The 25,861-nt window shown below is 41.6% G+C and overlaps 5 protein-coding genes and 1 non-coding gene across 8 annotated transcripts in view; 1 reads left to right on the top strand and 5 right to left on the bottom strand.

Annotated features, from left to right (window-relative positions):
• Positions 1-1,350, bottom strand: part of LOC104422716 (AAA-ATPase At3g50940) — a 32,230-nt gene extending 30,880 nt beyond the window's left edge. For both annotated transcript variants that reach the window (XM_039303377.1, XM_039303378.1), the window contains exon 1: positions 756-1,350. In XM_039303377.1, the coding sequence (XP_039159311.1) occupies positions 756-1,156 (401 nt within the window). In that variant the 5' untranslated portion in view covers positions 1,157-1,350. The remainder of the gene's footprint in view (positions 1-755) is intronic.
• A 2,466-nt stretch (positions 1,351-3,816) lies between these two features.
• LOC104422715 (AAA-ATPase At3g50940) lies at positions 3,817-6,124 on the bottom strand. The gene is made up of 3 exons (XM_010035123.3): positions 5,221-6,124; positions 4,545-4,972; positions 3,817-4,416 (listed from the first exon to the last, which is right to left on the bottom strand). The coding sequence occupies exons 1-3, from the start codon at positions 5,834-5,836 to the stop codon at positions 3,961-3,963; spliced, it is 1,500 nt and encodes a 499-aa protein (XP_010033425.2). The 5' UTR covers positions 5,837-6,124; the 3' UTR covers positions 3,817-3,960.
• A 1,674-nt stretch (positions 6,125-7,798) lies between these two features.
• TRNAS-UGA lies at positions 7,799-7,880 on the bottom strand. Its single transcript has one exon. It is a non-coding gene; the product is annotated as a tRNA-Ser (tRNA).
• Positions 7,881-15,341: 7,461 nt separating this feature from the next.
• Positions 15,342-17,340, top strand: LOC104422714 (protein NUCLEAR FUSION DEFECTIVE 4). Its single transcript, XM_010035122.3, is given in 3 exon segments — positions 15,342-15,426; positions 15,429-16,272; positions 16,375-17,340. Coding segments are annotated over 3 exon segments (1,443 nt in total). The 3' UTR covers positions 16,889-17,340.
• LOC104422713 (peroxidase 55) lies at positions 17,229-19,818 on the bottom strand. Its single transcript, XM_010035120.3, has 3 exons — positions 19,452-19,818; positions 18,141-18,332; positions 17,229-18,024 (listed from the first exon to the last, which is right to left on the bottom strand). The coding sequence occupies exons 1-3, from the start codon at positions 19,671-19,673 to the stop codon at positions 17,449-17,451; spliced, it is 990 nt and encodes a 329-aa protein (XP_010033422.2). The 5' UTR covers positions 19,674-19,818; the 3' UTR covers positions 17,229-17,448.
• Positions 19,819-21,648: 1,830 nt separating this feature from the next.
• On the bottom strand, positions 21,649-25,844 carry LOC104422712 (uncharacterized protein YciO). 2 transcript variants are annotated; one of them, XM_010035119.2, is made up of 9 exons: positions 25,515-25,833; positions 25,235-25,350; positions 24,140-24,193; positions 24,017-24,041; positions 23,672-23,794; positions 23,073-23,239; positions 22,901-22,970; positions 22,290-22,388; positions 21,649-21,935 (listed from the first exon to the last, which is right to left on the bottom strand). In XM_010035119.2, the coding sequence occupies exons 1-9, from the start codon at positions 25,731-25,733 to the stop codon at positions 21,873-21,875; spliced, it is 936 nt and encodes a 311-aa protein (XP_010033421.2). In that variant the 5' UTR covers positions 25,734-25,833; the 3' UTR covers positions 21,649-21,872. The 2 variants fall into 2 exon arrangements, with proteins under 2 accessions (XP_010033421.2, XP_039158697.1); XM_039302763.1 differs by lacking the exon at positions 23,672-23,794 and having other exon boundaries at positions 25,515-25,844.
• Positions 25,845-25,861: the final 17 nt, after the last annotated feature.

The following is a 25,861-nucleotide window of genomic DNA, read 5'->3' as shown; positions in this document are numbered from 1 at the left end:
TACTGTAGTGACTATGCAGGAGATCAAGATGATAGGAGGAACTTTAGGTTATGCTTTTATGTTTGGAACAAGTGCTATTTCGTGGTCATCCAAGAAGCAACCAATTGTCACATTGTCAAGTACAGAAGCTGAATTTGTTGCTGCAACAGCTAGTGCTTGTCAAGCTATTTGGCTAAGGAGAATTTTTGAGGAGTTACAATTCAAGCAACAAGGATCTACTAAAAAAATTTGTGACAATAACTCAGCAATAAGACTCTCCAAGAATCCGGTGTTACATGGAAGAAGCAAGCACATTGATGTGAAGTTTTACTTCTTGAGAGATCTTAGCAATGATGGAACAATTGATCTAATCTCTGCAGGAGTGAAGATCAAGTTGCTGATATATTCACCAAGGCCCTCAAGATGGAGTCATTTGTGAAGCTTAGAAGGTTACTAGGTATTTGCACGGTGAAAAAGTCAAGGCTTTAAACTGAATGTTAGCAAACATCGGTTTAAGGGAGGGATTGTTAATATAACAGTTATTTCCTTTTTCACATGTTGCTGATTTGGTTTTTTAGTTATTAGAATTAGTGGAGTCATGTATGTTGGTTATCCTAGTTTTTAGGTGTTAGTGGGGCAAGTACTTTATGGAGAACATGGGTAGTTATGATGTGTTTTACGTTATGTATTTTGTCTTTTGTAAAAGACTTGGTTGTTCTGTACGTAAGATGAAGTTTCAGTCTCATCTCTCCTCCCTTTAGCAATTTAACAGTCTCGACGCGCAAACCCACTTGAGTTCGACCCCACGAAATGTATCCACCAGCGTTTGATTTCGGTCCATAGCCAGAGTGAAGTGGTTCTCCTTGGCGGGCTTGGACACTCGAATGCGCCTGATCAAAGGGGATTGCTTGGCAGCCAAGAACACCTGAGCCGCCTTGAAGAACTCGTTTTGGACAAACCCATCATACTCGTCGACGACCATGGTCATTTCATTGGAGAAGCGAGAGAAGAAGCTGCGGATCCTGGAGAAGAGGAAGTACTGGAGTTCACGGGGGACGATCGTGTGAACCATGGACTGCACCACCACGGCCGTGGCCGTCACGGAGGCCGCGGCGGACAGTACCACCTTGGCCACTGCGATGGCATTCTTGAAGTCGATCGGAGCCGGGGTCGTCATCGAAGCAGTTTGGTGATAGGACGGTAATCGGCCAGAGAAAACCGCAAGATGGAATCGTTGATTGTATGGATTTCTGGGTAGAAGATGGAGAAGGAGTGTTTGACTTCTAGACTTTGATCCGAGCTCGCTGTATTTATTAGAGAAAAGTTCCTTTTGCCTAGCTGGGAACCTTCTCTTTAGCTTGTTTCGCTTTCCCAAAGCTCGTCCGTGATCTTTAAAAAAACCCTAGCAAAGTCAAGCAAATAATAACCTCATCTGCCCTCATCGCTAGTCAATTCAATTAGAACCGCCAGCTGTGCTCGCTTTCTTGAGGCCATCCCCAGAGCGCCGCGTGTCTCGAGTAATTAATCGGTATACGTCCAACGGGGACATAGATTATGCAGACCGAGTTCATTTAAATTGTTGATCATGTGAAGTAGTTTATGATTCGAGTGGCATTTATCAAAGAGTACATAGATTAGGTAGGCTGAATTCATATAAAATTCATCATATGACCTAATGATTCGGATGATACAATCTCGCATAACTGGCAGATCATGTGAGAACTTCTCATCGATCATTTTTGTGCTGGAATCTTCAATAATCGCTATCTAGATAGTTGGCTCACTTCCCCATGCATCATGGTCAAGTCGTAAAATTAATGCACGAAATGAGATTCCAGTGCAAGCTAAGTGCAAAAGAAATAATGCGGTAATTCCCTTTGTTATGTTCAGAAAACAGGGTAACGAAAAACAATCGGTTTAGATTGTCCAAAACATTCTCAAAAATAAGTGACAGCATAACGGTAATGTTATGAGAACAGGGGTAAGAAAATCTATTAAGTACAGGCTAAAACACCATTTTATCTTACCGCAAGTTTCTCATTTTGCCATAACCTTCGCCTTTTTTTAATACTATAATGCAATTAAGCGTTAAAGAGAGGGGAAAAAATTGTGAAATTGGCTAAAGAAAAAAAGATAAAATTCTAAATAGCAAGAACTTAACTGCCCTCTCTCCACTAATAAAAAAATGCACGTAATTCCTTAATTATCTCTACAGTACAACAACCGATTTCATCTTCTTCCTTAATTTGTGAATTTGTTTTGTGGGTGTGTGTTATTGAAAGAATAGCAAAAGGAACCTCAAGAATATGGCTCAACCTATTTTGTATGTCAAGATTAACCCGGACGAAAGGGGTAGGATTAGTTCGTTGTCCAAGGGAATAGTCTCTCGGTAGAGGTGTCCCTAGGTACAAATGGCTGTGAATCTGCCGTAGATTCTGTCAGTTAAGAATCTGCAGAAGGAAGCAGAGATTACATTCTCCACTGATGATGATGGTTCCTAATCCTGTCACTCTTCTGTGACCTCTTGTTCCTTCCCCTCTGGAACAGAGTGATCAGTTCAGCGCGTCGAGTGCAGCTGATAGTCATCTGTGTCTTCGCCTTCCTCCTTCTCCTTCCGTAGCCATCCTTTTCTGATTATGTCATACGGTTACAGTGGACTTCTCGATTTGTTTGACATTCTAGAGGTGCTACAGGTCCCTCTTTTCTAATACTGATCGTGATGGGCCTTCTGATGGGGATGCGCTATGCGTAACTTTGCGCATGAAATTAGGCATGCGCCAGGGGAATTCATATATATAATATAGATGGTGGGCCTAGATTGTCTCTGGACGAACTAACGGATGATGCATGCGAATAGAAGGCACGTGCAAAGGCCGGAGAAATCATGATGGAAAATTGATTCTATCATTGGCTTTTCTCATAGAAAACTACTTTATGCAATCACCTCATCAGATACAAGTCAACGGGTATCTTGAATCTTCCATGTATGTTTTCGCTGATTTCTGTACTGTGGATTTATGATGGCATCAGAATTAAGGCAAGAGTTTACCTTATGTTTCTACATGCTGCGACAGCACCAAGCGATGATGATTTACCTCGATCGCCAGAGCGGATTGAGCGCTATGGATTATAACTTAGGAAGCAGTGGGCGGGAGCGCATCTTGGCTTCGGAAGCTGAGCTTAAAAGATTGAACATGATGCCAAGCATCACTGCCCATGATAAGAGAAAGGAGTTTGTTTATCCCTAGGAAATGACAGAGCAGCAGTAAATTCCATCTGAAGAACTGGGAAAGAATTAGAGACCGTGCCGGCAGCGAGGTCAACGACGAGAGGAGATTAACTCCCGAAACTGCTGCCGACATCCTGTAGGAGGATGCTGCTGTGGACTGGCTGAATGGATCCGAAAATTATTACTTGCATGGAAGATTCGTCCTTGTAGAAGGCAAAACAATATCATGCTTCTAGCAAAGGAAATCCTGGAACGAGAGGACATAATCTTGACAATGACAGATTAAGGCATGTGAGTTCTCCTGGGCTGTCTCCCTCAGATGCTGCTAGGATCCAAAGGGAACGGAAACTATTGTTGCAAACCAGAGGAAGAAAACGAAAGAGGTCCCCTGCTATTTATGAAAACATCATCATTCGATGGAATGGTTGATACTGAATTACTGACTCACTTTACCTGTGAAACGTCGACACATCTCATCGTAAATCTTTCATGTCGGAATTCAAGCTCTAGCACGTCAAAACTCGATAATTCTCTTAAATATTGCCTTAGGTGTAAGATCCGTTGGATCTTCAAAACATGTTGCGACCTTTCAACCAGGTGGAACTGGCTAAACATGATAAAAATCAGAAGAAACATAGTAAGGCAAGTAAATCAAATTGAAATATTTACAGTGTCAGCGCATATCGTCTTTCTTAGTATATAGTCTGAATAAAATCAACCGGAAAAATACCAACAGAGTCTATATTTATTATTTATTTGTCAACTAGTTCGCAATTTCCGTTCTCCTTTCCACTCCCTCCATTTTCTCTAATCAATTGGCAGTAACAAACTTCCTCCTCAACGACTTCTTCATTTTCTTTCCTCTTGTGATTAACGAGGAAAGAAACCATGTCCCGGAGAGCGACCTCTGGTTCGTCGCTCTTCATTAACTGCTCGGCTACTTCGGCTGGAGTGACTCTAGCTGTCGTGATCGAACTCTCGATCTGATCAAAGAGCTCATGACTATCGATCCTGAGATAATTAGAAGCAAGAAGCCTGAACCCACATGGGGTGCAATAGGACATGTGAATGTGCACATCCATGCGCCCTGGGCGTAGCAACGCTGGGTCTAATTTCTCCTTGTGATTCGTAGTGAAGACTATGATCCGTTCATCGCCGCAGCTCGACCAAAGTCCGTCAGTGAAATTGAGGAATCCAGACAATGTTCCCTGTTCCATGAGAAAAGATTAATTCTGCAGTGAAAAACGTAAGTTAAATATCAAGGACAGATCACATGCATAGAATGCAACAATTGAAGTAAAACCTTATACTAAAAAAAGAAAAAAAAAAATGGTACTCGATCTTCTTGCGGATAACCGATTGGCATAGTATTCACGCTCGCCGCTCGGATTTGGGACGTCCTATCTTGCAACATAATGGTGCAATCGATGTCCTCGACCACCAATATGGACTGATTCCCGGTGGCAACGAGCAGCCTCCTGAGCTCCGAGTCGCTCCGGAGCCCGCTCAGCTCTAAGTCGTAAATGTCGAAGTTCAGGTAATTGGCCATCGCCGCGACCAGGCTGGATTTCCCCGTGCCAGGGGGTCCGTACAGCAAGTACCCTCTTTTCCACGCCTTGCCGACTCTCCTGTAGTACTCCTTCCTCCTCACGAACCTCTCGAGATCGTCTACTATCGTCTTCTTGAGCTCTAGGTCCATCGCCAGCGTCTCGAACGTCGCTGGGTGGTCGAGGTTCACCGAGGCCCACGCATCTGAGAGAGGACCTGTAGAGGAAAAAATCTGTGATGCAGATACAAAATTCCGTTTCCTGTTGAAGAAATCGAGAGCAGAGTCGTAGTAGACAAGAAGGTGGGGGACTGGTTCCGGTAGATTTTTTTTACCTCAAATGTGATTGAATTGAAAAGTTTTGTGAATTTTAGTATTTTTACTCCTTTCCACACATCAAATTGCAGAAGCAAATATCTTTAGAGATTATGCAGTCGATTCCAACTGAATATTCGAGGATAATTACCGCCGTAGACGCGGCCGAAGCTCGGCGTGTGTAGCTTCAGCGTCTTCTTCCCCTGCTTAATGGATTTGGCCTCGCCGATGACCAAGGGCAGATAGGATTCGAGCACCATCTCCTTGTGCTTCTTGCAAAAGGTGAGCTCGAAGTACTGAACTTCGTGTTGAGCGGTCGAGCTCCGGCCCTGATGAACCCGGTGGCCCGAGTCGACCTGCCTCGACGCAAACACCCACTTGAGCTCGACCCCCCGGAACGTATCCACCACCGCTTGATTCCGGTCGATAGCCAGGGTGAAGTGGGTCTCCTTCCTGGGCTTGGTGACCCGGATGCGCCGCGTCGAGGGGGATTGCTTGGCGGCCAAGAAGACCTGGGCCGCCTCGAAGAGCTCGTTCTGGACGAACCCGTCGTACTCCTTGATGACCATGGTCATCTCGTCGGAGACGCGACCCAGGAAGCCCCGGATCCTGGAGAGAAGGAAGCCCCGGAACCTGCGGGGGACGATCGTGTGGACCGCCGACTGCACCACCACCACGGCGGCCGTCACGGAGGCCGCGGCGGACATAACCGCCCTGGCCGCCGCGACGGCGTTCTTGAAGTCGGGCGGGGAAGGGGTCGCGGCCATCTTTCCTTCAGTTTATGGGAGGGATGGAGAGATTGGATTTGCTGTGTTGGGCGATTCTTGATGGGGACGCTGAGGACGATGGAGTCTCGTTGGGGTTTTTGTGGAGTGAGCTTGGCGAGACTGATCTTCTTCTTTCTTCTTCGGATCGAAGCTTGGCTCTGCTGCGTTCATGGAAGGTTTGTCGTCGGAGGTCTCCGTAGACTTTTTGACTTTTTGCGCCCCTTCTTCTCTGGTGATGCCGTGATGAAACGCTTCGGCCTTCTTGCGCAGACCGTACGCTCTTCTTTGATTTCTTTTTCTTTTCTTTTTTTTTTTCAAGAGTAGGCAGGTGTTAAAAATACAACGTTGAAAGCAGGGCCAGTGGGCTCAACTTTGAGGGTTTGAGTTTGATCGTATATAACAACAGTCTAGAGTTTTACTCTCCGTTTATTTGAGATATAAGTTTATGATTTTTCATAATATTAATTCAATTTGATTGAAACTAATGAAAAGTAAACATATCACAAATGTACTCTTTAGGATTTTTGATAGCTAAATAATTAGTTTAAAATAAATTTGTATATCGGTTTGAGATTTTCTATAATTAAAATATGAGTTTGAGATAAATTTGTCATGGATATATCAATTTGGGATTTTTCGTGATATTAAATCTAGGTTAAAAACGTGATGGTGTTGGATTGTTTATTGATGGTTCGGTTGGCTAGACTATTTAAATATTGAAGTTTCTTATTTTGTCTGTAGCAGCGTTTTTTTTTTTTTTTTTCATAAATTAGTTGTACATATGAATGCAATCCGTGGACATAATATTATCGCCCCTAACTTGGAGCAATCATCACGCTGGGCATTTCGTCGGAAGAAGATGGGGGAGTGGGAAGGTTGACTTCTAGACTTCTGGCTTATTTTGTCTTTGCAAAGCTCGTCTCCGATTGATTAAATTCGAATCGGGAAAATAAAATAGAAATTCTATCTCACCCCTGGGGAAGCAAAGGGACCGTAATGACTTTGAGCCCAATGGGTGGACTAAATCCAAGTTCGCTCGAGTAGTGTTTACGGCCTACCCAAGCAAATTAAAAATTCCATGTAAGGCCCAAAACCATTGGGAAATCATCCGGGTTAATTATACTGCCGGCATGATATGAATATCGATCACGAACAAAATATCACCCGACCCTTAAATCATGCAGATCAACGGCACTCAAACGGCTAATCATATTTCAATCAAATAAAAAAAAAAACTGCTAATCATATGAATTTCAATGTATGATCTACTTAATTAATGATTCGAATGATAGTAACTTGCATTATATATAAACCATGCAATAACTTCTCATTGCTTTTGTGTTTTGACTCCCCGAGAACCACTCATCTTTATAGTTGGCACACTTCCCGGCGCATCATGTATCATCGTCACGTCCTATAGTTAATGCATCAAATGCCTCATGAAATATGAGATTTCATGTACCTTATATCTTCATCTTGGTGGAAAAAAAAATAATGTGATAATTTCTTTTGTCATGTTCAGAAACAATGATAACAAAAAAGAATTGTTTAGAATGTATAAAAAAAAAGAATCCTTGAAATAAATAGCGCTAAAACAATGATGTCACAGGAAAACGGGGAAGGATGTCCATATATTTAAGCCATAATATCATCTTATCTTACGCTCAAGTTTCTCATTGTACAAAACCAAAATCGGTCAAAGAAAAAGATAGAATGGTAAAAGGCAAGAAGAAAACTAGCCACATCCCCCTAAAAAATGCACTCGGTGAAATTACTTAATTTTTGTTATGGTATGACGATTGATTTCTACTTCTCAATTTACTTTTAAATTTTTTAATAAATGTTTCTTATGCTACTGAAAGAATACCAAAAGGTGCCTTTAACATAATAATTTGAGAGAAAACTAGGCAAAAATTGAATAAATAAAAAGCGCAGATGAACGAAGGGAGGAGGAGGAAAAAGCGTCGACAGCAGGGTTCGAACCTGCGCGGGCGAAGCCCAACAGATTTCAAGTCTGTCTCCTTAACCACTCGGACATATCGACTATTCATGCTGATGATCGACCTATAATTATATAAATAAACTAACAAAAAGGTTTTTCCATTCTCTTCCACCCAAGCCTGATCGCCGCATTTATCTGCTTCTCAGGCTGTAATGTGTACCCGCGGACAAGACGACCGGTTCGGATTCAAATGAAGCACTTATAAAGAGTCTCGAGTACTCCTTTATCAAAAAAAGAGAAAGGCTAGATAATACAAGTGTTCAAAGATCACGTTCCACATTTGATTAAAGTTCAAAAATCATTTTGTGCAAATATCTCAAAAGAAAAGTATTAAGAAACTTCTAAAACAAAAGTGATTGGTTTGTCCCCTCGATCAAGAGTGCCGTGACAGACAAGAAGAAATTTATAGAAAATGCTTTTTTTTTTCCCTTTCACCCTTTTTGAACCAGATATAAAGAGGAAGCACGATTTAGCCCCGCGATTGGAGATATCGTCTCCTGCGTTCTCGTGGGTAGGCAAAAAGCAATTAAGACGGTAGAAAAAGTATTCAAAAAGGTTATTCATGACTCGTTGAGGGCTTTTATTTTTGGTCCCATCGCTTGTGGGAACTTTCCACGAAGTGAACGACTCATGCTTCCATTGATCGACACCAAAGAGATCGAGCATCTCTCAAATGAGAACTATTAGTGGGTGGTGATTTTCCAAACAAAGAAATCTTTTCAAATGTCAACGAATTTTGACCCACAGTTCATATAATCTCATGATAACATTTCCTTCGAGATTCTTTGGGCCGAAACATTAGCCCAATAACAACAATCGTCTCCAATTTCGCTATACAAATGAACTCTTAATCGAAGTCCGGGACCCTCAATTATTCGCCATATGGATTTGAAACGTGATTAAAAAGAAAATGTGGTTTCCAAGCGTTCATGAGAAAAACACCAACGCACAACTTTTGGGAATTAATGATGTACAAAGACTAACCAGCGGTCCCGTTTAAATGGAGAGCATGCCCATTTTAGATCTCCATCGATTTCCATCTTTAAACCCACGTGCACCGACAAATTAGTGGTCATCCTATAACTTGACATTCATCAAGACGGATAAATAAATTAGAAAACACCCCCACGTGACTCAACCTTTGGCCCAACTATTATGTCGCGTGTTCTGGCTTGGCTGGCGACCATTCGCTTCTCCAAGAGCCACATTTGCAACATGATTCCATTGAATTCAATTGATATAGACAGGACAAAAGAGAGCTACGACACGGCATTTGAAAGTGTCAATATGATCTTTGAAATATATTGCCAACATATATATATCAATGGAGAAAATCTTCATGGAGTTTGATGTTACATTGAATCTAATTTGTGACGCAACAATAGTTGTTGAGTCCATAAGTCGTACTTTGCTTTGCTATGCTTTGCGAGCACGAGCAAAAAGTCATGAACCAAAAAAAAAAAAAAGCGAAAGGGATGAGCATGCATATCATATGCTACATCAATTCATTACGTGTATATTTGTTTCTTCTCAGATTTTTCCTTTCCTTTTGAGAGTCTTGCACGTTTCAGTGTACATCAAGTGAAAAATGTTAATATATTTGCACTTCAAATTCAATACACCTTCATTTATTGCGATTCTTTATCAAGCATAAATCAAAACCAGAATAATTAGGGGGCAAGTCCATAGGCTCGAGCTCATGAGCATTAAAAGTGATTGGTATTGGCAAAATCGGGATCGCCGTATCGATCAAGCTAAAAGTAGGCAATACCATATAACTCCGATAAGATTTTTTTATAATGGGCAGGGAAACTTTTTTCCTTTTTTTTTTCTCGAGATGAAAAAAATTGAGTAAATGAATTTGTCCCTTCCTAATTCTCCCCTTCTTCATCTTTTTTGCCCTAAACGTCCTTTTCTGTTGCATGAGTCACTATACCACTCCCAGTGTAATAACAATTAATTATCATTTGGGATATTATTTCATTATATAAAGGCTGATTATGACGTCCCCCGTCACTAAAATTATTGGAGCTAAAAAACAATTTTTCTTTTACCAACTGAGCTTAAGAAAATGATGGGAAGATGATGCTGATTATGACATTTCTATTTAGTAAAAGTAAATTAAATTTTGATTTGCTTAAAGGAGATCAGAACTTGTTCCCTTTGGGATTTGGGGAAGCTCCTAGAACGGATACATTGCCTCACTTTTCCACTATCGATCCCCCAATATATATATATATAAAGAATTGGACATTTGAGTCTTAAATGAAAGTTAATTGGCCCGTAGAAAATTGATTGTCGGGCCCGAAAAATCATGAATAAATTTCAAAAACACGTGCATAGAGATAATAAGAGGATATCGATGGTGTCGGCCAGCGTCCCTAAAATATCTCAATTTTCCGAATATTCGTTTTATTTGACAAAAAAAAAAAAAAATAGTGCATCGACAATTGTAATTATTTTTTATTTGAGTCCTTGAATTTTCAGAGGAATTTCCATTTCAGATTTAGTCAAGATCGTGAAGACAATCTTCGTGGTCCGTTCAAAATCTGAAGAATTGTGTTAGGGAGAGAAGATCTTCGACCAAACATAGTAATATGTAGGCTTGTTTGTTTTGTTAAAAATGAATGATTTGAAAATATTCTCTTAAAAATGACCACTTGTGTTATTTAAAATAACTAGTTAATGAAAATTATTTTCATTGTTGTCAATAATTTTTATGTCTGTAATTTTCATATATGATGATGATATTTTTCATTCATTTTTTTTATAAGAGATATAAGCAATTAGTTTTAGGAGAATATTTTTTAAATCATTCGATCTTTGCGAAATAAATGGAGCTATAGATGCTGATTCAAGATCATGGACGAGCTTCGAGATTTTAGGATGGAAAAATACCGATGTATTCAAAAAGGTTACTCATGACTCGTTGAGAGCTTTCAATTTTGGGGTCCATCACTTGTAAAAAATTTACAAGAAGTGAACGAGTCATGCCTGCATCGATCGATGCAAGAAATGAACGGATGTCTCCCAAATTGGGAAATTTTAGTTCATGGGCAATAATTTTCTATACCACAAACTTATCGAAAAATTGCCTCTACATAGAAATTTCAATGAAAATCTTGATCTATGGTTCATTTCACCTCGCAGTAACTTCTCCTTCGAGAATAGACATATTAACCTAATAACAACCATCTTAACCCCGCGTGCACTAACCAATTAGTGATCGTTTTATAAGTTGAGATTAGACTTGTCAAAATGAGCCAAAAACTCATTTATTTACTCATATTTGATAGGTTAGGTTATATGCTATAAATATGACATAAATAGATTTAGAATGGTAAAATCAAGAATAAAATGAGTATTAAATAGATTCACAATTTATTTAGATACAACCTACCTCTATAACTCTCTTTTTACTTTATCTATCATAAATTAATCTTATGCTCGCTCATTTTGCATTATCTCATCAGCTTGGATATAAAGTAATATGGATTGAGTCGGGTATATGCTGGATATTGATTGAGTCAAACTAATTGATTTCCTTTTGATAGGTCAACTTGACATCCACCAATAAGGGAAAAAACCTAGGAGATTAAAGAAAAAAAGTCAAAAAAGAAAAAAGAAACACGCTTTAGCGAGCCCCATGACTCGACATCTGGCCCAAGTATATGTCGCGTGCGAGCTGGGAATCCGACCATTTGCTTTCTCCAAGACCCAATTGCGACACGACTGCATGCCCGATTCAATTAATGTAGAGGGGCCAGAAGAGAGCTATGACACGGCATTGAAATGTCAATGCGACCTTTAAGATATATGTCAATATATCTTATTTAGTTGATATAGACAAGAAAAGTTGTCATGGGACAGCTGTCAATTCAATAAATAATACTTTATTTTTGCCTTGCATGCATGAGCAAAGGCCATAAACGTGAAATAAAAGGAAAAGGGCAAAAAGGGGAGGGTGTGCTCACAAAACGAAGCAATTACGTCAATCCATCACGTGCGTATTTGTTCCGTCCAACCTTTTCTTTCCATTATACGGAGTCTCACATGTCTGAGTACATACGATAAGCGGATTGCCAATATACTCGCGCTCCGAAATTAATCATCTCATTTATCGTGATCCTTCAGTAAATATTAAGTCGAAATAAAAATATCGGGAGGGCAAGTCTAGATAGGTGTTGGTTTGCGAAATAAAATAAGAATTATCACAACCACCAAGCTATCACAAAGATATACGGTATAACTCTCGTAAGAGTTTTACCCACCCTGCTATGGACGCATTGGTTCAGCGTTCCCCCATTTTCTGTTAAGGGAGAGGTTCGAGTTATTGCGATTGCATTTGCGCAACTTAAGTGCGGCACCGTAAGAGGTGGGTCCCCGCGCTAGCGTCGCCTCGAGTTTATATCGCCAATTACCGGCTGTACGACGGTTCTTAAGTCATTAAAAAAAAAAACTCTTGTAAGATTTTTAGTAAGACAATTAATAGTAAGCATAGAAACTCTTATGATTGGTCGCCCTTCTCGGCCCTTTTTTTTTTTTTTTTTTATCTCGCGAGGACAAGAAGTAGGAACTTAAAAAAGAAGAAGAAGAATCTGTCCTTTTCTAGTTCACTCTCTCTAATTATTTCTCAACGTCCTTTTCCGTCGTACTGCATGCGTGGTTAATGGTTATTCCACTCCTGGCGTGATGGCAAATGAATTTGACGTCCCCATCACCGAAATTATTGGAGCTAGAAATTGATTTTCTACTCCCCCAGTTGAGCTTGCAAATGATGGGGCGGTGCCGAATATGGCATTTTCCATCCAGTAAAATTATAATTGGATTTGGATTTTGCTAAAAGGAGACGAGGCCTTTTCCTCTTGGATTTGGCGAAGATCCAAGAATACATACATAGCCATCACTTTTTGGGCATCGGTCCCCCGTAGCATCCACGAGGAAAACATGCCATATATAAAATCCAATGCTTGATATGCACGTATATGCGTGTGTATACCACACATATTTTACGAGAGGACATTTCAGTCTTTAAAAAAATCTCACATAGAAATTTGATTGTCGGGCCCCAATTTTTTTTTTTTTTTGAAAAATATGGGCAAAAAGACAATAAGAGGATGGCAATGGTGTCTGCTGGTGACCCCGAAATATCTCGATTTCGAAATATTAATTAAAATATAATGTGGAAAAAAATTGCGCATTAAAATTGCAATTTATTAAATTTGTTTTTTGTAGAGGTGATGACGGCTTTCGAATTTTTTTTCGCTTTTCGTCTCCATCTATTGATCATAAAATTGGGACAACACTTAAAGTTGGGGGGTTTTTTAATAGGTCAAAAAAAGCTTATAGTAGAATTGTAATATGCCCTAAAGTCGAGAGTTTTATATGAGACAAAAAAAAAGTTCATTATACAATTGGGACTGGATCTAAAGTTGGAAATTTTTATATGAGATAAAAGATAAGATCGGGATAAAAGTTAAAATTGAAGGTTTTTTTAGGGTATTAGGCCTATTCTATGTCGTGATTAAAGTTACTACGAATTTATGGAAATCGTGATCAATCTCCCTCACAGGGGCTAGCTTTCCGTTAACGAATTTCAAATTCGAAGAAATTTTTGGCAAATATCGTCCCAAAAAGGGAAAAAGAAAAGGATTAAAAAGGGAAAAATTTCGTTTCACGCAAGCGAAACCGCTAACGAGAAGCAAAGCACCACTCTGTCGCTCGGATGGCGAGGGAGTCCGGGATGACGCTTCCACGTCGATCGCCTGCACCGCTCGCTCGTCGACATCCGCGCGAAGAAGAACGCTTCGGGTCTTATCGCATGATGATCACTCCTCCTCGTCGGCGTCGTCGTCGTCGCCCGTGCGCGACAGCGAAACGCGCGAATTTTTTTTATACGTGGGAGGGATCCCCACGCGACAGGACGACAGCAAGTTCAGCTTCGAGATCGGCGATCCAAGATCGCCACGCCGGCGCGGGAGGGACAAGGGGAATCTAAATTTAGGCCTACAGCAAGAGAACAAAAAAAGGTAATTGAAAAGCCGACAATGCCCCCCTCGTCGTCGTCGTCATCATCATCCTTGTCCGTTCCCCCTGGCTCCGCATTCCCCCATAATAAAATGTGACCCCCCCGCACCAACTCACCCACGAGCTCGCCCGGGTGAAAAGGCGAGGCTTTTCTCCTCTCCCGCAGAAGATCTCGCGAACCCATCTCGAGAATCGGAATTGACATCGAGGGTCGTCCTCGACGCTCGCGGCGGCGGCGGTTGGTGATGGGTCGATTGGGGGAGAGGTTCGGGGCGCTGGTCAACAACAGATGGCTGGTGTTCGTGGCCGCAATGTGGATACAGTCGTGCGCGGGGATTGGGTACCTGTTCGGGAGCATATCGCCGGTGATCAAGAGCTCGCTGAGCTACAATCAGCGGCAAATCGCGAGGCTTGGCGTGGCCAAGGATCTTGGGGACAGTGTTGGGTTCTTGGCTGGGAGCTTGTGTGAGGTCTTGCCCATGTGGGGTGCTCTGCTCGTGGGTGCTCTGCAGAACTTTGTTGGGTATGGTTGGGTTTGGCTCATCGTCACCGGCCGAGCTCCAGTTCTTCCTTTGTGGGCCGTGAGTATCGTCGATGCAACAGAAGCTATAAGATTAATGTTATGTGTGTGTGTTTGGTGATGCATATGTATAGGACTTGGCGAAATCTGTTCTTTCGCATCCCTGTTATTTATTATGCTGATCGACATTTGAGATGTTAATTGGGGAAGTAGAAGTTCATGTTGGATTTAGGAAATGTAGACCAGAACTTCTCTTAACTATTTCTGTGATAATGATTTAATTTTCTGAGGAGATGGATTTAGTCAGGATGATGGTGGAGCTGCATCATAATCTGATGAGAGCGATGATTTTCTGCTGAAATTTGGCAGTCTGAGTCCATGGCTTGGGTGGCAGTATTTGGAGCTCCAGATCTCAAATTTCTCTGTTTTTATCTGTGATTAGTTAGAATATTTCAGCATATGCATCTCGTCAAATTAATTTAGTCCTCTGGCAGTTGCTGGTTGTTTTTTGATGATAGTACCGATTAATTGTCCATTAAGCAGATTAACTGTGTTTGACTGCACAAAAAGATTTTTTGTACCAATCCTACATGATCATATGCGTTTGTTCTTTTAGTGTTGTTCCCCTTCATTTTGTGATCATGAGAAGAAACAAGACATTTGGCTAGTATTCCTTCACAATTATTGTAGATGTGCATTCATTCATGCGAGGGAACAAACAATTTAGATTCCCCAAACTAAGAGAGCTCTTAAGTTCTTTCTTTCTTATGCATCATTATAAGGTTGGGGTTCTAGGAGTTGCTTGTTTGGAGTTCAACTCTCAAGACCATTTAGTATTCTGCTGATCCCTTTGCACTTATTACCCTATATTTCCTGTATCCCTGCATCTCGGCATGCTTGCAAGACAAAGCCAAGAGTTCTTATTGACAGAGCTCCTTTCCTTTCGGTTTATGTAGATGTGCCTTCTTATCTTCATTGGAACCAATGGTGAGACCTACTTCAATACGGTAGCTCTGGTTTCCTGCGTGCAAAATTTCCCAAAAGCCGGGGTCCTGTCGTGGGCATCCTGAAAGGCTTTGCCGGGCTTGGTGGTGCTATTTTGACACAAATTTATGCAATGATCCATTCCCCCGATCATGCAAATCTCATATTCATGATTGCTGTTGGTCCAGCAATGGTCATAATTGCCCTGATGTTCATCATCCGACCAGTTGGAGGTCATAGGCAAGTACGGCCATCTGATGGACTCAGTTTTACATTTATCTATAGCATATGCCTTCTATTGGCAGCATACTTGATGGGGGTCATGGTCGTGGAAGATCTAGTTGATTTGAATCAGACAGTGATCACGATTTTTACGGCAATTCTATTTGTGCTGCTTCTGCTACCGATAGTGGTACCAGTTTCATTGAGTTTCTTCTTAGACTCAAGGGCACCAATTCAAGAACCTCTTCTGCCTGAACCACAGAAACAAGAAACAAGCAAATCTGAGCAGGATGGACATGAGGTCATATTCAGTGAAGTCGAAGATGAAAAGCCAAAGGAGGTGGACCTGCTTCCAGCACAAGAGAGGCAAAAGCGAATAGCGCAGTTGCAGTCAAAACTGTTCCAAGCCGCCGCCGAAGGTGCGGTGAGAGTAAAGAGGAGGAAGGGCCCACATCGAGGAGAGGACTTCACTCTGACACAGGCTTTAATTAAGGCAGACTTTTGGCTTATCTTTTTCTCACTTCTACTGGGTTCTGGTTCTGGACTGACAGTTATCGATAATCTGGGCCAGCTGAGCCAATCTCTGGGGTACGATAATACGCATATATTTGTGTCCATGATCAGCATTTGGAACTTCCTGGGCCGTGTTGGCGGAGGCTACTTTTCTGAAATCATTGTAAAGTAAGGAGTTTATTTGCTTTCCTCTGCAATGGTGATTTTCTTACCCAAGAACCTCTGTTTTAGCATCACTATTGATCACAATGTTTTCTTTTGCCCCAACAGGAATCATGCTTATCCAAGGCCAGCAGCAATGGCTGCGGCGCAATTCATTATGGCTATTGGGCATGTTTTCTTTGCCATGGGATGGCCCGGGGCAATGCACATTGGCACCCTCTTGATCGGGCTTGGTTATGGGGCTCATTGGGCGATTATGCCTGCTGTGGCCTCAGAGTTGTTCGGGTTGAAGAAATTTGGTGCTTTATACAACTTCCTTACTTTGGCTAACCCTGCGGGTTCGCTAGTCCTCTCTGGTGTAATTGCAAGTAGTATATATGATTATGAAGCAGAGAAGCAAGCGCATCATCACATTCACCATCATCATCCGCAAAGCTGGGGGTCGATATTTTCAGCCGTGCTTGCTGTGGATGAACCGCTGAAATGCGAAGGTTCTATATGCTTTTTCCTGACGTCAATGATTATGTCAGGACTCTGCATCATCGCGGTGATCTTGAGCATGATCCTTGTCTACCGTACTAAAATTGTTTATGCCCATCTCTATGGAAAATCTCGCACTTGAAATTATATGATGGGGTCAGAGCTGTGTCCATCCCTTAAGAAGCGATGTTAAGAGACTGAATTTTTCAGATAGTAATGCCATCAGACCGTGCTTTTCTTGAAGTGCTGCTGCATTATGAGAAATGTGGGTGAACTCTCCCTCGCTCTTGCGCCGTGAGCCTAATTAGAAAGAGGTTTTGGTAGTGACATGCGCCGTAGAAGGTTGATATATACGTACGATTCTCGGGTTGCGAGTTGCGAGAAGTGTGCTATATCCCTGCTCTTTACTTTGTCATCTGTTCAGCATGGATTTAGAAATGGTTCTGTGTGTTGTCATCGTGGTGCATATGACCTTTTTACTTCTTCATCTGCTTCCATGAAAGGTTTTAAGTATCAGTTCCCTGATGGCTTCTATTGTTGTAAAATGACGATTATTACATCGAAAAAAATTCTGAGAGTTGGTTTGCTCGAACAGTCCAGTGCAAAACAAATGGGGTGGTACTTTTTATTTCATAATTCAGAACTGCACAGTGCACACTGCTTATTGATTCCATGTCTAAATCTTCAAGCAATGACTGTAATTCATGAATTGAAAGCTGTACAATCTCTTCGTATCTCTCCTTGGCTTCCGGTCTTGACACCCACCCTCCCGAGCTTCCTCATCGCGGTGGCGAAGGCCTGGTTGAAGCTGCCTGGGCTGTTAGCGAAGTTCAGCACGGTAGGCTTGGACGCTGAATCGGTGAAGAGCGACTCGTCCGAAGTGAACAGGCCCTTGCCTTGGACCAGATTCGTGTAGTACATGTTGTCGAACGTCTGCGGAGTCACGGGGTCCATGTTGATTGCTATTTGCGGGTCCACATTCTGGGGGCATTCTTGCATCAGCTGCGCTGCGTAGGTCGAGTTGAGAGTCGGGTCCACCGGAGATGATGAGGAGAACGAGTAGAGACGGTTGGCGAAGCGGTCGCAGTGGGAGAAGCCGAGGGTGTGAGCGCCCGAGAGGGCGATCATGTCAGATTGCGTGAGGTTGTGTTGGGAGAAAATCGCGTTGAGCTGGTCGAGATCAAAGTTCGGTTCCGGTAACTTCCCGGCTACTAGAGATGCTTTGGAGATGAGACCGTCGCGACGGCCGAGCTCGACGTCGAACGATGGACCTCCGGCCTGAGATTTTTCATGCACATTGAACGAGTGAGAAAACGTTAAGACTTGGAGCATGACAGTCATTTGACTCGACATTGAGCTGCGAGGGTGAACTGTCCACGGAGGTTCTTGCTTACCAGGACAACTACGTCTCGAGCAGCTATGGCTAAGATGTCCGCGCATGACACGACGCCAGGGCAACTCGCTTCAACAGCTTGCTTCGCTTTGATAACAGTGTCGAACCCGTCTCCGGCTAGAGACTGATTATCCGGAGCGTCTTTCTCAGCATCCCCGTTAGGCGACGAGATCAAAATCGAAGCATCACATCCCTTAAAAACAACATCGAAATTAACTAGCCGAAACCGTGATTGAATGAAAATTCATATCAGGCGTTTCTTATCTAAAGTAATCCTGAACTAATTCATACCTCCCGGGACATATCTTACGAACAAGGTCGGACCCTGAAAAGCGAGTTCGCTGAATAGATTTAAGGTTTCTAATCTTTTTACATATCTCCTAGTTTAATGCGTGACCAAGCCCGACGAATCATCACAAAATTAAGTCCAAGATAAGGAAAATCAACACGATGATGCCCGTTTAAGGGTCAGTTCTAACTTGAATATATGAGAGTTTTGTTCATACGCGAAGACTTAATAACGAGTGAATGTGAACGTGATTGTTGATCCATGTGATTCAATTTCATTTTCTTTCAATTGTTCTCGTATTGTCTTGTGCAACTAGTTATGCACTTATCTGCCCCCTGGAAAAATATCTCTCTCTGGCAATTTCATTTGGAATGCTTTTGATTCCCTTAATTAAATTGTTGTCAAATTGATTTCGACAAATTGCGATTAATTAATTCAAAAGGCGTGGTTGGGGCTTTGTGAGAAAGCTCGTTAAAATATTGGGGCAGTTTTTTTTTTGGTCGGGAAAATATTGGGCTAGATGGAAACGTCTCATTTTGTCCATGAAATGATTGAAAACGTATAACATGTGTTCCAAAGTCAACTTCTTGTTACTTATGATTCCTCTATGTAATTGACATAATTTGTACGATGTTAGGATAGAACCTCGCCAGATGTTCAAACTCCGGCTCAGCTCCGGCAAAGAACGAGCGGCAATTTTGACCGTCTAAAAAACTTGGGTAACATTGTGGAAGAAGTAACGATAATCCATGTACATTCTAATTCCCTTTTTACTTAAAGAAAAATATTCATGAAGATATACCGAAAAAGAAAATATTACGGTGTAAGACTGGACGAATATCCGAAAGATTGTGGAAATGAGAGTTCATCGAATGGATTAGCAATTGATTGAGGGCTTTTGGAATTGCGATCGAAAGGCTATTACTTGCCAGGGTTATGTATGTGTGATTAATCAGATGAAACTGAAAGAGGAGGAGGAGGCAGCATGATCGGAAATGCATGCATGGAGGAAAAGGGATTCACCTCGATGAAGCAATCGTGGAAGAAGAGGCGGAGCGTGCCGGGGACGGTGATGAAGGTCTGGCCGAACTTGGTCGTTACCACCTGCTCCACGATGCTCTTGACGTTTGGGCAGGTCTGGGCATAGAAACCCTCCTTCAGTTGAGCTCTTCCCACCTCCGCTGCGGCCGCCGCAAAAACCACCACCAACCAAAGTCCTAATTTCCTCGCCATTGGCCTCTCCATGTCCTTCCCCTCTAGTTTGCAAAATTCTTCCCTCACCAACCACCCAAAGAAGCAAGAAGCTCCTGTCTTCTTTCCCTACAACGTTTTCTTCTGGACCCAACAACACGACTTCTTCGCACGCATTTATAACGAGTCTCAGGATGTGGCGTGTCTGTATGTGCATGCATGGACAAGTTGCCCTCTTGGTCTAAGCATCCGAAAGAGATATATAAAAAGCTCCACTTAGCCATTTAATTATACTCATTTAATTACTTGGCATGTGGTTTGAATAGTCAAGTGCCTTCCTCAGTCCCTTGCTTGAAGCACTTGTCTTCTTTCTGGGCTTCTTGTTCACTCGGATTTGGTCTAAGTATTGTTTTTTTTTCCCTCTCGTTTGAATTAGAAAAATTCGTTTCTGATTTTTAATTTATATGCCAATGGCATCAGCCTCTATCTCGTCGGTTTTATATGCTGATTCGGTCATCGGAAGAGAGATGGAAATGAAAACTATAGAAGGTTTTATATTGTTATGGCCTATGGACAGCTAAGGGCATCATGGCCGGTTTGCCATCATGTGCACCTAGTCGAGGTCAACTAATCAAAATTTTACGAAGACTAAATAAGTATTATTAGAGACATTCTTGGTTTACAATCATTGTTTCGCTTCGCTCGCCCATCTAAAGTGTTTTGAGATAGACCTACCTGATAGACGTGAACATAACTTGCGAATGCTAGGGTATCCACGTTATAAGGTGTAATTTTAGCTTTCAGCAATGATGAGATGGCAAATTTTGGTTAAATTTTCCAGGCTTTTAACTCATGGAACGTTTGATGGACAGTATAGTTGAAGTCAGAATATATTTTTTTGAACTTTCAAAAATAAATATGAATTATGAATTCCCATAGAAAGTTCTAGCCACCTAAATTTTTCTCATCTATTAACGCCGCCCAAGTAGCTCTTTTCTATCTAGTACAATTAAAACTTTAAATACTAAAAAGCAACTTGGAACTTCAACAAATGACCTCGAAAATCAACCTAACATGGCCGTCTTCTTTTGAACCGAGCGCTTGGTCTCCACTGAACCTCAAGTCCAGCCAGGAAGCATCGTGGTAACGGCGCTCCTAAGAATATTCTTGCGCCATCATCATTTATGAAGCTTTTGAATAAAGAGCAACGGCAGGGAGACTGGAACTGGTCCGACAAATTTTGGCGACACGCGGGTAAGAACGAATCAACCACGTTCGAGCACTCTATAGACTTAGCAAGACAATTTTATAAACATCGTTTTGCTCCCCGCTCATGAGCCAATTTTAATAATTCCATTTATTTTAAATGTGACCCCTAATGCGATCATCCCCAGCATCAAATTAAGTTAATATTGCAAGACAACTCCTCTTTTTTTTCCGGTTAAATTCTGGGATCATGAAACTTCATAGCTAAGTCAACCACGCAAACGGTCCCACTCCCTAATTTCGCCGAACAATATGCGGAACATCGTGATGGGGAGTGATCACCTGCCCTTTGATCCATTAAATTAATTTTCGAGTGATTTTTCAAGTAGTTAGTTAGGGCAAGGGTTTACCATGATGTGACATTCAGCCAATGAAGCAGGCCGTGGAGAATCGATTGCTGATTGTGTTATCGAAGGGTTATATTATCCACCGAAGTACTCGGCTCATCATGATTGATGCCGCGTGCCCATGCCTTGAGCTTCTTTCATTTGTGCACGTAAGCTTAACCAGCTCAGCTCCATTCATTCATTGTCTTGTGGATTAGGTAGAGAAGAGTAGTGTGAGGGGGTCTTCAATGGCGAACGAATATAACTACTGCTGACTGAAGGGATGACGCGAGTGACAAGAACCCGCGGTGGTCGGCAGGGGAGAGAGAGAGAAGGAAATAAAATATAATCATAGAAATTTCTTCTTTGTTCGCGCATGATTCTCTGCCTCCTTCTCGCTTTCCATGAATGGCCGGAACACCGGCGAAGATGCATGCTTTGGACAAAAAGTCAAAGGATCGAAATACCCTTTTAAGGACAGCTGTTTGTGGTTAAACAATATTTACAATCGCGGTCGTTCTTCTCGCTTACACCAGCAATCATAGATTTGTTGCTTCGGTCTCCCTATACAATAGAGGCCTCCTCTCTACACATGATCAGGACTCCTGATGGCCCCGGTGTGCATTAGGACCTATACAGACCGTCGGTCAAGTTGCACAGATCAAGTAGCGCCAGCAATGAGATCCTCATCATCTTCAGCCACCATCCAGGGTAATTTAGGTCCCTAAAATTATTTCACAACACCCAATCATCAGAGAATTGGTCTATACCCAGAAAGCGGCGACAGCTGACAGTCACTTTCTTCTTAGCTAGCTCGACTAAAGCTTTGTTGTCAATTGTGATGTCACTATGAACAGGAACACGCTTACTATTATTTACCCATTTTTACTAAGTCATCTGTGCAGAACATTTAACCTACAGCATACGGTTAAAGAGAAGGTAAGTCACCTGATGTCTCGGGCTGTAAATCATTACATATTACACAAGCAATCGCTTAAGAGATAGTTCCTTCCAAACTCTTATATGATGCTACTATTTATGCACATACGGACCCAAAATGATGCTGATAGCAGCCTACCTTCCCTTGCCGTAGGATTTTCGGGTAATGTCCTGTCATATCAACCACAGTAGATGGGTCAGCCACCCTGATGCCTCCATCAACCACAAAGTCAAGGCCCTGATCACGCATGCAATAAGGAACAAAAGAAAAAGAACACAGAAAACATCATTTTTGTCTCTATTGATCCCACAGATAGATGACTAACGCATGTACCAAAATTTGAGATTAGTCTCTTTCTCTACAATCTGAGCAAATACGACCACAATAATGCATCCAAATGCAGATTTTCAAGGATTTCCGTGTAAAAGGAGTTAAATAGCTGGATTTTAGGACAAACATGTAAAAGGGGGATGCATGAAAAATTAATTCAGAACCTATTCATTTTCTGTCAAACTGTTCAAATCCTTTAGTTCATAACTCACAAGCTGGACAAGGGATCAAAGATTAAGAAGAAGCACCTCATCCAAGTAATTGTTCTGAAAACAGTCAATATTCTCCAGCAGAAATTCATACATTTGTTTAATGCACAGGCATGGCTAAAGTTCAGTTCAGAGTGCCAGTTTTGTGATGAACAAGAAAAATGAATCTCAACTAGTCAGCAAATCCAACTTACTAGAAAAAAGACATACCTCTGGTCCATAACTATCCGCTATGACAACTGGATCTATCATCCACTCGTCATCTTTTGGCCCTTTGACACTAGAAAGCAGGATAACCAGTAAGGGATATTTCTTAATTTGTATAGATATGCTTGCCATCCATAGCATGATACACAACATGAACATACACAAAAATTTCAACCTGGTGGAAATTAAGGGTGAATCCATCCTCTCTAATATAGCTTGACATATGGCATCATCAGGAATTCGGACGCCAACACTTTTCCTGTGAGCATATTTGGCAGCTGTAGTCCCATACCTAGTGCATTGCTTTGGCAACTCTTTGCTTGCAGTTAAAATGAAAGTATACTGCAAAATGAAAAATTTCTTAACAGAGTTGGGCACCAAAAAATTCATATAACAATGTCTGACAGATCTGTTGTCCCCAGGGTTAAAAAGCCACAGTAACAAGCAGCCATCCAGAATACAAAAGAAATGTTACATTTCATAGTGATATTCCTATACCATGTACAAAACAAAGAAACTCAATGATCGGTAGTCAATTCATTTTTGCTGTTTAACTTATTACCAAGGGTTAAAAAGCTGAATAAAACAATGCTACTTCCTCCTTCACATAAGTAGGAGATCCACAGGCAAAAGCAAACTAAATGATAATGTACAATCAATTTTTCAGGTTCCCCTGTCTTTTCTGCATCGTGTCAAATACATTGATTTAACATGCCAACAGCATGAACCTTGGCTTCCTCAAAGAGAAAGAACATTATAAAGTGAGAAACTTACAGGACCAGGTAAGCAATGTTTCACAGCTCGAAATATATTCATATGTCCTGAATCATCACCACGCGGGAATCCCATTGTGTATGTATCTATGTCGTGGAAGGAGTGACACAATATACTAAGAGGCTGCACAATCACATGTGATAGCAAGAAGCATTAATCACACAAAAGATGACATGATCGAAGGATCTTGCTGCAGAGGTGTTCTAGATGGAAGACTGATTCTGAACTGCATGACTTTCTTAGATTATCACTTTTCTACTTCAAGGATGTGACATGATATTCTCAGGCCTACGGTATTATTCAGCAATACTGAACTGACAAAACAGAACCACAAATATTCCGTACCTTGGAAGGAGCTATGTCTTTGATTCTGCAATCATAATGATCATAAAAAAAAAAAATTATAATGACTAGGAAATGAATTACATTAAAACGATCTTCAACTAATTTACAAGAATATGCCAATACCTCCTAAGTCTTTCAATTGCTGAATGGCTCTTCAAGTCGCAAACTATGGCGTATCTAGTAATACAAGAAATATTCAGAAAGCTTTTCATAGTTAATTATCTCATGCATACAGGATCCTCATGCTCATGCAAACGGTAAATGGACAAGTAATCACTACTTGAAAGCTCAGTTATTAAGGATGGGTTGAAAGAGTCATTGTACACCATTTCACGTTCATCTTAATTGCAGAGGCAATACAAGAACTCCAATTTATAGGCGGAAAACAAGAGGACTTGAAAGCTTTCCATTATGAAGATTGCGGAAAACAACCTCTAACCAACAAAAGTTCTAAAAGAACAAGAGGACTTAGCCAGTTGCATTGTCATAGAACAAGTCGAGGAACCACTTCAAGGTGGGCAAGAATATTCAAATGCAAAAAAAGAATATTTCTTTTTTTTTAGTTTAAATCTAAAATAACAACATAATACTGAAAGAGCCTCATGCAGAAGGAAATAGCATGTCTGTCTACATATTATCAACAGGAATCCTTTGGGACCTACACTAGTAAACAGAAATCATCATAATTTGGAGGACCACACTAGAGAAATTAATTGGAAATCAGAATATTATAGAAGATATACAGCGCTGATTCTAAAATCGAGAGAAAAGCTCGACTGAGGGTAACTAAGAGTCATTTCCCAAATAGCAGCCATCATTAAGAGACTACTCAATAAGATTTAGCATTCCAATTCTTTACAGAGATGAAAGACAAGGACAGTGAAATAAAATGAGGACGTAATTTTGAGCACGAAACCAAAAGGATAATTGGGTAACTGTCCACCATAGTTGAAATTCTGCTGACAAAGTCAATTCGCAAAGAGGGTTCTCCCTTTATGATTCTATGCAATGAAAGTGTCGAACATTATCCAACAAAAAATTCGCTTGATTAATGCGAGACCCATCAATGACTAAAGGAAACGCGTCGACACATCAATGACTAAAGGAAAAACAACAGTCTTTACCAGTGCCAAAAAGAAACCAAGTTCCTACCAGAAAATTGCGAAAAGGAAGAACACAACATCGAGTGGATTAAAAGTAGAGAGAGGCCGAACATACGTTGTATCTGTAGGAATCACCCCAACAGCTCCTTCCCTCAGAAGATCAACCACAGGATCCAATTTCCAACTGTCTCCCCCCAAGGGATCAACTTCAACATACAGCAGCCCGCCCTCCTGCAAAAATTACAACCACACGATAAAACCATGCGGTGCAAACGCAGTGTCATAGACATTCTGAATAGAATCCATTCTAAACCAGCCTTTCATTCTCAAGTAATACCCAGGAAAGAAAACAAAAAGAGCTGAGACCCACGTCAATTGATAAGACAAATTCACACCTTGGCGAAGCGAGGAGTGGCGTACTTGAGGCGCTTGGGGCTTCTCTTCGCTGCGAGAGCCACGACTGCGAAGCGTCTCGCCGGCGCGAGAGAGACGACGGAGCGGAAGCGGCTCCGATTAGGAGCGCCGGCATGTTGCGTCGCCGAGCGCGAGCTCAGGAAAGACAGAGCTCCGCATCGCTCGCCGTGGAAATTCTTCACCGGCGGTTGGACTGCCATTCTCTCTCTCTCTCTCGACTCTCTCTCTGTAGAACAGAGGGCGCGAGGGAGATGAAAGATTGTCGCTTTGCAGCAGGCCGTCAAGCGACGAGAGCGATGTCGTTTTGGGAGTCGATGTTGTCTCCGTT

This window comes from Eucalyptus grandis, chromosome 10 (genome assembly GCF_016545825.1).
Source record: "Eucalyptus grandis isolate ANBG69807.140 chromosome 10, ASM1654582v1, whole genome shotgun sequence".
NCBI lineage: Eukaryota > Viridiplantae > Streptophyta > Magnoliopsida > Myrtales > Myrtaceae > Eucalyptus > Eucalyptus grandis.
This window is presented reverse-complemented; position numbering and strand designations above follow the sequence as displayed.